The sequence below is a fragment of the Alligator sinensis genome, unplaced genomic scaffold (genome assembly GCF_000455745.1).
Source record: "Alligator sinensis unplaced genomic scaffold, ASM45574v1 scaffold432_1, whole genome shotgun sequence".
Lineage (NCBI taxonomy): Eukaryota > Metazoa > Chordata > Crocodylia > Alligatoridae > Alligator > Alligator sinensis.
In genome coordinates this window covers 2,497,307-2,512,261 of record NW_005841998.1, presented here as the reverse complement: position 1 = coordinate 2,512,261, position 14,955 = coordinate 2,497,307, and the positions used below count along the sequence as shown (strand labels likewise).

The window sequence follows — 14,955 nt, the reverse complement described above, 5'->3', positions numbered from 1 at the left end:
GCGGGTACGGGGCGCCTTGGCAGGTCACCGTGCACTGCCTAGTAGCTGGGGTTGCTGGAGCTGAGCAGTGCTGGGCTCCGGCTGATACATGAAGCTGCCCCAGCTCCCAGACAGCGCACAGCGCCCTGCCAAGCCGCGCTGTACCCACACCATGGGGCAGCTGCCGCACGGATGCCAGGTGGGGGGGGGGGGGGCAATCCCTGCTGCCCTTCCCACTGCGCAGTGGGGCTCTATCATGAGCACACAGAGGCCCCAATCCCTGCTGCCAGAGCCGATGAGTACGGGGCTTTTTAAGTGCTGGAAGGCTGCGGCTGGGCAGGGGATGGGGCTGGGCAAGGAAGCCATGGGGGCTTCTCCCACAGCTCCCCCCACCCAGGGAGAGGCAGGCACAGCCGGAGGAGCCACGGGAAAACCTGCAGCCACTCGGCTGTGCCTGCCTCTCCCTAACGAATCCGAATCTCTCCAAATCTTTTCCAAATCAATTCAGAGGCTTCGGATTCAATTTGGATCTTGTAATAGGTCTCCCGATTCGATTCGGATTCAGAGATTTGGCCGCCGAATTGAGTCGGCTACCGAAGCTTTGTACAGCCCTACCATTGAATCAGGGCACAATGCCTGTAAAACTGATGCTTCCCTAGAATGGTAGCCACAGATAAAGGTAAATGTAACAGTAATCATAAACTTAACTCTTTTGTAGTTGGCAAAATAAGCAAACTGCAGTACAGGGACTGTCATGACTTTCTGTATCGTTCTGGTGTTTTCCACACCATAGTACTACTATTGGACACCATTGTATTACCGGGAGACTCATATATGAGCAAAGACTGGTTATGCATTTTCACTTTAATTGTATTGATAGACAAACTTCTTTGTTACTGCAGCAGTCTCTTCCCAGAGGAAATAATCAATTTATATTTTTAATTGCGACTCCAGGGCTAGCTATCTTAAAATATTATAGACAAACCATCAGCTGATGTAACAATTGATCTGTTTCTATTAAAATTCTGCACAAGTTGCTTTGAAACAAGAATAAGTTTATGAAAGTAACATTCATTTGAAAGTACCTTAGAATTATTTTAAGTTTTTCCTTTTTAAAATTTCCACTTCATGACAAAAGGAAGCAAGGAAAGGGAGAGAGAAATTTTTCTTTGAAACCTTGTCATTGTCAGATATAAACCTCTCTCCTTTGACGTATCTGACCCATGGCTTTCCTAGATACAAAACCAAATAAATACGCTTTGGTTAATACAGCATTAAGTGCTGTTACAAGAAAAATATATACATTACGCACACACTCACATTCTCATTGTGTCTACATCAGAGCATGAATAATCAGCATAGTTAGTTCAAGAGCTCTCTGTGAATAGCAGCAGAGACTTGAGCTTAGAAATGAGCAAGCTTCCTGCATCTGAACCCTCAGAGCATATTCACATGACACTGTTGAAGCTTGGGAAGGTAAGTTAGGTTGGGAACATGTGATTTGGTATTCCTCATCTTGAAGCAGAAGGGCCAAGATTAGAGAAAGTTACAATTACCTAAAAGGGAAATAAAATAGAAAAGTTTCTCTGACCCCCTAAAAAAAGGTAAGGAAATAACACAGAATTCAAGACAGGATAAGTAACTGTTACAATGCAATAGTTGCTTTTTCTAACTGAAATATAAATTGCATTTGTTTTGTTTCAACCTCTCATCATAAAAGATTTCTTTGGCTAAAATACGGTCTGTTAGCTGTAAAATTAAAAAACTTCTACAACTGAATTCCCCAAGAGCAGCTGAAGTACAATATTAGTTGAAGAAGGTCGAACGCAAAAATCACACATACATTCCTATCACCTTGTTGCATAAGTGCCAACAATTTGTGCACCAATTTAGTGCCAGAGAAAACTATTATTCCTGTACTCCCCTGCAAAGGAGAGTTTATTTTTTGAGTTATATTTAACTCATTCTTAGTAAGAAAACAAATCCAGTGCCTTAAATGGGTAAGCTGGAAAAAGCATTATGACTTTTCTTCACCGAATGAAAAGCTTCAGGGGACCAAACAGATAGAGAATATACTGGAAAAAGATGCAAAACAATATTAAGTCGGCATCAGGGATGGAGACAAACAGACATTGACTCCCCACAAGTGCTACGGCATAGCACTGATGTCACTGTACTCTATGCAGAACTCCCCTGGCTATGGCAGTAGGGCTTGTCTATGTGAAAATAGGTAAGGGAAGGCAAGTGCCTTCCTTAAACTACAATTAAATAAAACTCTGGGAATTGTGGCTTTGAAGACATCCAAATTGTTAAACTTCAAAAAAGTTGTTAATGCCAATTCTGATAACAATGCTGTTGGATGCTCCATAATAGAAGGTTTAGATGGAAAATTAAGTCTGAAATATTATCTGGTGGTCTCTTTGGGCGTTTATGCACGTGCTACAGGAGTGGGGGGCGCTTTATTTAGAATGGCTCTTGTAGATCCCCCATCCAATAGCCACGCTAATTAAAGTGCCCAGAGCATCTTGTGTATCAGCATCCCTGTGCTTCAAAATAGTGGTGGGGGCACTTTAATACTCACTGAATGAGCTTTAGATAAAGCACCCCCACCGCTATTTTCAAGCACAGGGACACTGATACATGAGACACAGGAGGCTGCTGGAGTGTGGTAATTGCCATACTCCAGCAGACTCAATTAACTGACTCTGCTCAGATGCACTGGAATAGGCACCCTTCTTTTTTAATCCTATACACTTATGGTACCTATAATACACACATCCTGTAGAATGTTTCTATCAGGATAAAGTAATATTCTAGTACTCTAAAGTAAGAAACACCTAAAAACTTCCAATCTACCAGTCCAAGAAACTTATCTTTAAATCTGCTATTTTGGTGCAGGTGGGAAACTTTAATTTTGTACTTGAATGAACTTGTTTAGCTGTCATTCACTAAGTGGTATGAGCCTCAGTCTTTACTGCATTAAATTAGTTGCAATTCCTGGAGGACCTGTCCCTACAAGTAGAAATAACTGTATTAAGTTCTTCAGTTCCTTAAGCTGGGTCCATCATCAGCAAGAGAATGCACAAAGAATTCTGTAAAATTATTAAATTTCAATTAAAAGCTCCTAAGCAAAACACAACCATCTAATTCAGGAGAACACAGCAGAAAGTAGTAATTGGTTGCAGAAAGCTACTGCAACCTGGGAGGATTTTAATTCTAAGTTTCTTAAAGAGTTGTACTGACAAAATGGTGATTTGCTAGGGCCTTTTTAACATTACTTCAGTTTACCCCTATGGTTATGTTCTTCAACAGGGCTGCGTATGGGGTGTTGCTTACAGACTACCCTCAGGACAAGAATGTCAAGTAAAGGCATACCTTGACTTCAGGGAGAAAGGAGGCTACAGAACAACAGCCGTCACTTTCTATCCAAAAGATCCCTCAATAAAACCATTTAATGTATTATTATATATTGGAACTCATGATAATCCTAACTACCTTGGTCCAGCACCTCTGGAAGAAATTGCTGAACAAATTCTTAATGCAGTTGGTCCTAGTGGAAGAAACACAGAATACCTGTTTGAACTTGCCAGTGCCATGAGAAGTCTTGTACCAGAAGATGCAGATGAACATCTCTTCTCTTTAGAGAAATTAGTAAAGGAGCTCTTGAAAAAACACCAAAACTCCAATTGTAGATAAAAAATAATTTCAACGTCAAATGACCTCTTATCCATCTTCAGAACAATTGCTTCATTGCACAATGGGTATATGATTTGGGCAGGGGTGGGCCAAATCCAGCCTGCAAGGCCATTCTATCCGGCCCGTGGGGCCCCTAAAAAATTTAGTAAATAAATATTTATCTGCCCTTGGTTCCTGTAAAAAAGTGACAGGAACCAAGGGCAGTAGGACTCAGGGGAAGCCGGGTGGGTTCCCACAACAGCAGGGCCCAAACGGCCCCACCCCCCAGCCGGCAGCCCCAGCAGGGGCTTCTGGCCTGGGACCACACAGTTGCCCCACGTCAGAAACTCAGGTGGGGGGTGGGGGGGGAAAGAGGGGCGCCAGCCACGGGGTGGGCAACGGGCCCCTTTTCCCCATGCTCAGCACCACCTTGTAACCCACCCCCACTGCCAGCCTGGACCCCATGCTGTCTCCAGTCTTGCCTGTTGGGGCTGTGCGTGGCGACAGCAGCTGCGGCCCCCCACTGCTTGCCGCACCGGGCAGTTTGCCACGGCTGCCTGTGGGCTTCCCAGCGCGTGAGCTCCGGGTGGGCAGCAGCAGCAGCCAACACTTCCCAGCACAGCAAGCGGGGGAGCCATAGCTGCTGCCACCACGCACAACCCCAATGGGCAAGCCCGGAACTGGCAGGGCCCAGGCTGGCAGCAGGGCAGGGTACACACTTGGGGTGAGAGTGTGGGCGGGGCCTGCCTGTGCCTGCTCCAGACAGTCCTGTGTGGGCTGCAAGTGCCAGCAGCAGGGAGCGCTGGCCATGGGGCAGGGGAGGGACTGCTTTTCCCCTCACTCGGCACCAGCTTCTTAGCTGCTGGCGAGCAGGGGATTGGGGCTGCGCACTGCCTTCCGCCTGTACCACAGGGCTGGGGGGCACTGGGAGTGAGTGGGCAGGGAGCCAGCAGGAGCACGGGGCCCATACCGGTGTCCTGGGGCCGGCGCCGGCAGGGCCCAGAGCAGGGTGTCAGGAGTGCGGGGTCCCAGCTCGCAGGGCTCTATGGAGCCAAGCCAGCTCCCCCCCTCCCTGCTGGTGCAACCCAACCTGGCTCCACAGACCCTTGCCAGCCTGTGCCCCACTTTGGGCCCCACTGGTGCTGGCCCTGGGACATTGGTCCCAAGATGGTGCCCAGGGGGCGGGGCACCTGTCAAGGGGTGGGGCTACCCATGCAGCCCTCGACAACCTGCCAAACCAGGTAAGCTGCCCTCCACCCGAAATAATTGCCCGCCCCTGATTTGGAGGCATGCCATCTTACTCATTTTTAATGATGCATCCAGGACAACATAGGTATCTGTCACTGGAAGATTCCACTGTAAAAATCACCATTTGGGGAATTTCTAAAAATGTGAGGAAGAATGTTTCAGGTTTTAATTGATGTATGAGCTGTTAGCTAAAGAAAAACTTTTTTTTTTCCTTCCTTTTTTGGTTGAAGGGGGGGCTTTTTGTGATTTCAGGTTTAGGTTGTTTTAAATACAAAATTTATCTTTAAATTTCTTTTAGGAACTAATCCTACACACAGACAAAATTCCCACTGATGTAAGTGGCAGTTTCAAGATTTGGCTTTTAATGCAGCTAAAACATAAACATTTACAATACAGCAGAATGATTTACTGTATCAAAGTCCAACTCCAGTGAAACCAAGTTACTCCACTGAATCAATAGCTTTGCCCTTGGTACATTAGTTTGTCATAAAGATATGGGCAAACAATTGTGATAGCTCTTTCCCTTGATGAATGAGATTGCTAATGATGTCAAACTCTTAGAAACAAAATAATACAATCCACTGACACAAATAAGCCATATTGGTGCCTCATTTTCTCTTTTAAGGGTCCTGTAAAAAAGGTACCTAAAAAACTATTAAAGTAATAGAGGCCAGGACTTGAATCCTCTACATACCAGAAAATATCCATCTTTGTTCATTCTCTATCTTCATATGCCAGCATAACTCCTATTGAAAACTCAGTGGGAATTGTGCAAATTTATGAAGCCAAAAGTTGGCCTTAATGGTTCTTAATTATTACAATTCACAGGTTTATGGAGTTTCCGTCCCACCTAAGACTGTCTTGTTTGTTAGAATTTATTTTCTTTAAACATCTGCGAAGCATATTTTTGTATTTTGATGTCCAAAAGTTCCTTTCAAAATGTCATATTGTATCATATTCTCTCACACAGCAAAAATGCGCATGTTGTTCAACAGTCTGTATTTTGCATCAGGAGAAGCACAAATATGATTTATGTTTGTACACACAGTTGGCCTTTTTGATTCGTATATCTGCAGTAGGCTGAAAGAGCATTACAGTCATGAAAATGACCAGCTGCTATAATATTTATTTGGCCACCTAACTAAATAAATTATTTAACCAAATGCTGCAAAATGACATTCAAGGCAGGTACCTACAGAAGTACTGTAGGTACATAAAAGTGAATTTAGGCTGATTCAAAACATAAATCAAAAAGCTCTATTCTAAAAGCACATTTGTAATTCTAGTCACTGTGTTTCTGGTACCTTTCAAAGGGACATGGATCTAAGTAATGAAAAAGAGTACCTATTAAGCTTTCAAAGCTACTGAAGATATGAGAACTCAAGTAAAGGTTAATACTGCAATTATACTGTTTTAGGAGTACATAACAGGTTATCATACTAGATGGACTATTTTGATCTGGTGAGGAAAATCCCTTGTTCATATCAAATGAAACAATCATTGCACTGAGGACCCATTCTCCCATTACACTCAAGTTGTTACAAACTGATGGGAAATAGATCCTTTTGGCTCAAAGGTCCTGTTCTCCACTTGAATTAGGGCAAAAATAAAGTCAAAATAACCAGACATATGCACCTAATGTTAAGTAACTAAATGAGTACCCTGATTTTAAGGAGCTGGGAAAAAGTTTCCCAAAATATGTAAAAAATGCAATAAGGTTCTTTTTCCCCTCCCCAACACCCTCCAAGAACCCACCTATTTATGCATCTCTGAGCTTTAAACACATGTCAGTAAGCTTAAAGCATGGCATATGGGAATGTCCATTCTATGAACTTTTAGTTACTCCTTTGCTGAAAGGTTTAATCTCGTTTCCCTTGAGATGGTGGGGGGAAGTTGTATAAGCCTCCACTATCAGTTCAAGAATTCCCCAGCAACAATGATGATGCTCTACCAAAATTAAGTTTATGAAAGCATAAACTTTGCTCTTAGGGGATCTGGCTTCTGTATGACTCTGTCTTTGGTAATGTAATTGTATCTTAAACACTGTTGATTCCGTCTCTTTTTCCAGATTCATAAAAGTTGCAATAATATCTGTAATAATACATTCCATTTTGTGCATTCAACATCAATAAAATGTATCAAATTTAACCAAGTTGGAGAGAAATTTTTCAGGTATTTTATCTTGATATTTAGAAAAGAATCCAAGATTACAACATTTTCAATTACCTGAACTTTAGGACAATAAATGCCTTTGCTACGATATCAATAGCCCTTTATAAATGCTTTGAGATTTACTAGTGAAAAATAGCAAACAACAGCTATGTGTACTGATGACAATAATCACATACCTCCTCAGAGTAAAGTGTCAGATAAATATAATGTACAAGGTGAAGCACTGGAATTACAGCTCCGTTTCCCTTTGCTGCACAGAAGTTACAAACCATTAATTTAGAAAATACTGATGTCCATCTAACATGTTATGAAAGACATCAGTGAAAGTCTATTAAATAGATCCAAATAGTCCTCCAGATCAGTTCCACAGAAATAACTAATTGAATTATGCCTGCTCTACATTTTTTGCTTAGTATTTTCCTCCTTGTCGTTAGCACTGTACCTAATCTTAGTGGAAAAATTAGAGGGTTTCTATTCCCATCTAATCGTATCTAAATATGCTTGCATGAAAGAAATGCAAAGTAAACTACCTCCAAACTTGTCTCCTCAGACAGTATTTGGAAACAAAACAGCCATGTAACTAAATATCAATTTTCTCAGGTTTATCCCTGGAAAATGAAGCAAATGCTTGTCTGATGTGATTATAAATTACACATTAAAAATCCAAGATGTGTTTTCAGAAGGAACTTTCTCTGCTGTTGGTAAAGATGTAACCACCACATGATGCTGTGAGCTAGTTGTTTGTAGCTGCCTGCCCTCAAAGGAGCTATTTTCCAGCAATATGCAGCCACATGCATACTTTGTAAAGCCATCTGGGATCCTAAAGTGAAGGGTGCTTTATCGAACTAAATTATTCCGTAAAACTTCAAATTAGCACACGGACTACAACGCCAGCAAAATTTGCCTTTATTTGTGCTGCAAAGTAAATTTAAGTAAGAAGATGTATGCATTATAAGGATAAAATTTTTCTATGCCCAATGTTCTCTAATATAATCACTTAAAATGCTCCACTGGATATAGAAACAATTACTAAAATATAATTACAGAACAAGATAGTTAAGTAATAATATAAATCTTTTGCCTGAAAGGAAAGCATTATGCTGTACATCCTCTTAAACTCTTACTCTTTAATTTGTGCTAACAGAAAAGTGTTTTCATATCTAGTCATACCTTAAACTGAGTGTTTAGGACGAGTTGGGGGGGGGGGGGGGGGGGGGGAGTGTTGTTACAGCTATTACAGTCCAAGGAATATGTGAGAAGCAAGGTTTCTTTGGTGGTATCTATTATTGAATCAATTGTATATTTGGGAGAGATGTTCAACAGGCTTTTAGACCTGAAGTGCCTTTCCTCATGTCAGGGAAAAAAACAGAAACAAGCTAAATACCAGATAAAATGATGGCTTGTGTTTAATTTCCAGCGCAGATGAAACCAGTCACTTAGAGGGAACCACCCTGCACAACTTCGAGCTTGCCACCACCAAACCTCATGCAACTCATCTGTCAGAAGCACACTTCAATAACAAATAAGTGGAACCCAACGCTCTCTAAACATGTCAACACATCTCTATTGCTATCAAAACCTATACTGCCCCACAATGAAACCATGACAATGCAAGGATCTTACACATCTGTCACTGAATGCGGTATCTCTCATCTGGTGCACCAAATGCCCTCATTGAAGTTATATGGGTGACACTAAACAACCACTACATTCCAGAATGAACTCATGGGAAAAAATGATAATGGAGAGAAACACCCAATAACCTGGAGAACATTTTTCACAGAACAATCACTATGTCTGATCTTACAGTCCCTGTCAGTTTTCCTTGACTACAAAACACCTTTAAAAGTTGGGCCTGGGAACAAAAATTAGTAACTTTACTAGGCACTAAATCCCATAGACTAAACTCATATCCATAGCTCATTATAATGTAACTGATGTCTCTTCCATCTTCTCTGTTCTCCATGGGAAGTAATGACTCTTCCGTTTTGGATGGTCTTATTCTTGAACTAGATTATCTAATTCAACTGCGCACCTCGTTTCAAAGTTATTTCTGATAGCGTCTCTTTGCAGTTTACAGCATGTTTTTATTTATACATGGAGGTAATACAAGCCACTGTTTTATCTAGTACTTAGTTTAGGATCTTCCTACTTCATTCCCAGACCTAAAAAAAGACACTTTGTGCCTGAAAGCATTTCTAATCTCTCCCCCAGCCATGCAGTTGGTTCATTTAAGGTTATTACCAAAAAACCCTGCTTCTCACTGTGACCAAGATAACCAGAAAACACTTACAAGCCTCACTTGTATAAAAAAAACTAAGTATGAAAAAAAGTCAGAAGAATTCTACAGATATAGGATTCTTTATATTTCTCTTTATCACTCCATTTTTGTCATTCATTTTTCAACTCCTTTCCTGCCTCATATTTCAAGAAACAAATAGGAAGAATGAAAAAAAAAAAAGAATCAACTACTGAATGAGTAACGAAGACACAATAGCAGAATTGGAAAAACACTGAAATCATTAGGATCTTCTTTTAACTCATTTAGATTTATTTTCCCTTTACCCCACAGATACAAACATCCCTTTTAGGTCAGTAATAACTATTTATATGCAACAAAAGGAGCCTTATAATTAATTTGACCTGCATTATGTATGCAGGTCAACATAACAATTAAAAGATTTACCTGCATTATTTATGCTTAAGACCATAATGCATGATGCAATTACTGAAGTTGGGAAGATCAAACTTTTAGGCCAAAAATAAAGAAAACTTGGAAAGTAAAAGTGGCTTATTTAGTAAAACCGAAGAAGAGTTGTATAAGGGTTCAATACTCAACCTCAGCTACCTTTCTTTTTGTTCTCTCCATTTTTCCATTATCGTAGGCATTTATTAAAGGTCTTGTGAAGCAGAAACCAATCAAGAATTTGAAAGTGTTTTGTTTTAGGCAGGGCTGACTAAAAAAATCAGTTTGATTGGGAAAAGAATGGTCCAGTGGTAAAATGTTCCTTTAAGAACACAGAAAATGAAAAATAAGCACTTTGTATTCAAGTTTATTTTCTCCACTATTAGAAGAACAAAACCATGTAGTGCTGCATCTCAAAGCACCCAGAATGCCACTGGTTTGGGATTATTGGTGAGAGTCCTAAATCTCTTAGTGCTATGCCAGTCCTTGAAATGTACAGTCCTTTTATATCTCAAATCGAAGCAGAATAGTCTGAAATAGGAAGGAACTAATAGGTATTAAAAGTGTGCATCTTCACTTAAAACAATGCCACCAAATTCTTGATTTTGGGCAGTCTGGGATGTTGGCTTAGAAACAGTATTTAAAGGCCTGTTTTTTGGGAATTGGCTTACAGATATAGATATATGCATTATAAGGGGTCAAGATGGGCAACAGGGGTTAACTGGATTTCTAAAGAGGTTGGGAGACACACACACAGCTTCTGGTGGCCCTGGAAGTAGACGGGCTGTCTAGCACAAGACCAACAAGGACACAGTCTACGAAACAGCCTGGGAACCAAAAAAGTATGTACCATACTGTCCCATAACACAAGATAAGTGACACCAGCAACAAGGCCTCAGAGAGCAGGGGGACCTAAGTCCCGGTTTGGTGGGGAACAGACCAAATTAGGAGAAGGCCTGGAAGGCTATGTGAACATGTGACCACAGAGAGACAACCAACCAGAGATAGCCATGGATGAAGAGTCATCAGGAGTCATCAAGGGGGAAGAAGAATACAAAAGCAGAGACTTGAGAGTAACAAAGGGTCCCTCCCTTTGTCCTGCCCGTCCCTCCCTGTTTTCTCACTGAGAGGGGTCCCCAACCCTGTCCCCCAGGAAGGGTCCCTGAGGCCACCATGAACAGAAGGCACATACCAGCAGCCCATGTCATCCACAGCCCTGCTCCAGTGAGGTGCGTCTTGACATTCCACTTCCAGACTGCTGACACCTGAGAGAGAGAGCCTCAGAGTGGAGCCTGCTTCACTGGACTGGACTCCAGGGGAGCCTGGACTCTGATGACAGTCCTAGAATTGGTAAATATAGAATGGTTTGTTTGTTTGTTTGTTTTTTGCTTTTTTGTTCTTACTCTGTATCAATAAATTCGCCTATTATCAACTGGCAAATGTTGTGGTCAGTCTGAGGGTTGTACTCCCCCAAAACAAAGATATAGGTGCTGGGTCCAAATCCAGTGTCAACATGAGATACTTTAAATCAAGGTTACTGGGCCTTATATCCTGGAGTATCACAGCCGTAAAACAGGTCACAGTATGTTTCAGCTATATCATATTACAGTATTTGATAACATTGCATCATTTGGTTGTCATCAAGTTCAATGAAATAAAATCTGTATCGCTTCCCATTTTCTCCACCCCTTCCTAGTTTCTGGCAATGGGCTGATGTGGCTAGATGTACATCCAATTATAGTTTCTACCCATAAGCAAGAGAAGGGTTGAGAAACTGTGGAAGAACTCCCTCGTGAGGCTGATTTGTGTAGTGCATGTTGTATAATGTATGCAAAAACCTCACTAAACCTGGAATGCCCAGTTGTAAGTAGAGTGAGCAGAGTATAAATGGACTTCACAACAGTGCGTCACACATGGAAGGTTCTGCAGCAGTACAGCCACAAGACAGAACTGTCACAATTCAGCACAGCCAGATCTTGGACTCTAGGGGTGCATCCAGACAAGCGCGCACATGCTGTTTGCAGTGCTGCACACCTATCTGCAGTGCCGCAAAGCACACTTGCCACACATACAGGTGTTCACCATGCTGCAAGTTTGCAATACAGCAGGGGGAGCAGTTTTACACCAAGAGCCAAAAAACCCACAGCAGAAAAAAGTGGGGCAGTGCACGTGATGGCAGCATGCACCACCCAAAACCAGAGCCTGGCGGGCCAGAGCCAGACTCCAATTGCCAGCCAGGCTCCACGCGCCCAGATAACCACCACTGGAGCCTCAAGAGGCAACCAGAACCCCAGGTAAAGCTGCTGGGGCCAGCCCAGGTGCTGATCCCAGCCTCCTCTGCCCCACCCAGGGCAAGTTACAGCTCACCGGAGTGTACATACATAGGCACTCCCCAGTGACAAGTAGCAGCAGTGCAACTCTGTGCCACTGCTATTTGTCCCTGGGGAAATGCACGTGTGAGCTCATATGGATGCACCCTTGGTGTCTTGGGTTCTAAAACTGTGACAGTTATTATTTCTTTGACTTATTTTTAAACTGTTGGTAAATTCTGATAATCCAAAGCAGAACAGGACTTGTATTTTTGTAATGTAAATAAACATAAATGAGGGACACATTTAAAAAGAGTTGTAAGTTCTAATGCAAAATGCACACAGAAATATAATTCTGTCTATATTTTGCTGTTTAAGTTGCCCTATGTACCAAGCAGAGAATTTAAAGAACCAGTGTAGAAAAGAAAGCGTGTACATGCTTTACTTCACAAAATTCAAACTTTTTTTTAAAAATACAGCCCTTAAAAATTAGTCACTATAAATGCTTTTCAGTCAGGTTCTAATTATTAGACTTTATATTTAGCTTGTACCAAGCTGAAGTGAATGAGTCTGTTCCTCAAAGACTTAAGTTATATACCTGATTATGCTAGTAACATTCCTTTAATGCAAATGCAGTTACTCTGGTATAGCTTATTGCCATGTGCTTTACATCAGCATAACTGGGTTCATATTAGCACTTCTACTAATGCAACTACCTTCACACCTACAGCCATGTTATACCAGTACAACTAAATTGTAGATAAATTGGTAAATCTCTTTACCAAAACATTTTGCACATGGCTTACCATACTGTACTGTCTTCATCTCAAATTCTACACCAATACATACTGAAAGAAGTATTTTTAGTTAACTGAAAACTCTTCACAGGTTTAAACAAACACAGGCCTTGATAAAACTGAACAGCAGTTCTCAATTCAAACTTTGTGGCATATAGAGCCCAAACCCCTAAACCAAACAGCCCTGCTTTAAAAAAAAAAAAAAAAAAAAAAAAAAAGGATTTTGAACCACTAATTATTTTGAGGGATGAGGCAGAAGAAAGCAGGTATTTTTATAGGCATTTTCCCCAACGTTTTGGTTTTATTTTGCTCTTGTTTTTATACCCAAAATGTTGGTTTTGATTAGCTTCCAATAAAACATAAGCAAGGGTCTTTCAGAATTTTTCATGGTTTCCTGCCAGCCCACCTTGTGGGCTGTTTCCTAGCTATGAGGTTCTAGTAGTGGCCTGCCATATGGGCTGCCCCATAGTTGGTGCCCCAAGGATTCCCAACTCCTACAGGCCCTGCAAGCTTCAACATAACATCAGGATCTTAAGTCTTCTGCACTCTGAGTTTCAGAATGCCTGCCTAATAATCTAATGGAACAGACCAAGGTGAGCCCAGAGAATTATGGAATGATAATGACCCAGATCTCCCAGCCATTGTTGCTCTCTCATGTGAGCTGAGCCCCTCACCAAGATGGAGAAGATGTCCCTGCTTGGCCTTCTTAAGAGCCACCTAGTATCCTTGAAGGCAGCGGAACAGATGTCCCAGTGAAGCACCCTTAATGAGTAGCCAACTGTATATTATTTCTACAATATACCCATCTGATAAAGACTTTCCTGCTTCTCACCACATAGGTCGGGTCTATACTGGAATACCATGCTGGTTCAACTACAGAGGCATAGATAAGGAGGAACTCCACTCTCAGTACGAATACAGTTACACCAAAAAGAAGCCGATTTCTACTGGGTATAGCTAACCTACTTAAATCACAGTTTCACAGTTTTTGTGGAAACTGCGAAAAATGGTGATTGATGCAAAAAAAATGGTGTTGGTCATGATTTCCCACAGAATCAACCCCTGCAAAAAATGCTTACTGGAATACAAAGAAAGCACAGCAATCACTGCAGCCTTGGAGCCCATGATCTGAGTGAGAACTACTGAGGGGCTAAGCTAGTGACAGACTAAGCAAAGGTGCCAGTCAGGAAAGCAAAAGTGTTTCAGTGCCATCTTTTAAGAAGATGGATGTACTGCAGCAATGCTGCAGTCCAAAAATAAGCAAAAAAAATGCCCCAAAAAATCAAAACACTTTCAGCTAGGACCATGTAATACAGTTCCTTGGTGGTAAAGTGTTGTGTTCATCTTGCAGTGTGACTCTGGATGTATCAAAGAAAAACAGCATTGATCAGCAGTTAGAGTCTGAATCTTATATAAAGCAAAAGCCTTCTACAGGGGGTGAAGGTCAGAGTGAGAAACAAGCAACAATGTCCTCAATGCTTAAAAGAACCATTGAAAGCAGTTTAACAAGCAAAGCTACACTTGAGCTAGGGACACATTCACAGATACCAACGTACCTCTGGAGAAAATTAATAACCCGACACTAAAGGACTACTTGAATAAGCACGTGCCAAATGCTGGCAGTTTCCCCATGTGCAAACAAGCTCTGCCAGGGTTATCTACAAGCTTTGCCAGATAATAGCTTCACATGTTCAGTCCACAAAATATGAATTGTTAAAATTAGAGCTGTCAAATTATTACAAAACTTGATCGCAATTAGTTGCGTGATTAAAAAAAAGTTAGTTGGCAATTAATTGTAATTTTAATTGCACAGCTAAAAACTCAAAATTATCCACAGAAAAACTCAAATTTATGCAAAATTATGTAGGTATTTTGTCTGGTTGAGGGGAGGGTGTGGGGGGCTGTGGGTTTGGAGCCTGGGGCTCCCACATACCCTGGCAGCATGTGGGGCACTATAGGTCAAGAGTGAGGCAGCAGCAGGGCTGGGGGGGCTGTGGCTTTGAAGTGAGGGGCACAGACACAGACAGGTGCAGCGCAGACAAACACACCACCCAGCAGGTAAATGCGTGTGGGAGGGAAGCGGGGGGGG

The 14,955-nt window shown here is 41.7% G+C and overlaps 2 protein-coding genes across 7 annotated transcripts in view; one reads left to right on the top strand and one right to left on the bottom strand.

Moving 5' to 3' along the window:
* The window catches only part of CHAC2 (ChaC cation transport regulator homolog 2), a 16,814-nt gene extending 12,790 nt beyond the window's left edge, over window positions 1–4,024 (top strand). Inside the window, exon 4 of the mRNA XM_025201588.1 lies at window positions 3,292–4,024. Within this exon, the coding sequence (XP_025057373.1) occupies window positions 3,292–3,675 (384 nt within the window). The 3' untranslated portion in view covers window positions 3,676–4,024. The remainder of the gene's footprint in view (window positions 1–3,291) is intronic.
* The window catches only part of ASB3 (ankyrin repeat and SOCS box containing 3), a 109,488-nt gene that overhangs the window by 88,333 nt on the left and 6,200 nt on the right, over window positions 1–14,955 (bottom strand). For 4 of the 6 annotated variants that reach the window (XM_006021589.2, XM_006021590.2, XM_025201565.1 and 1 more), the window contains exon 2: window positions 10,953–11,101. The gene's annotated coding sequence lies outside the window, so the exon portion shown is untranslated. Of the gene's footprint in view, window positions 1–1,064; window positions 1,517–10,952; window positions 11,102–14,955 lie in introns of those variants that run through there. The other 2 variants (XM_025201568.1, XM_025201567.1) reach the window with 2 other exon arrangements.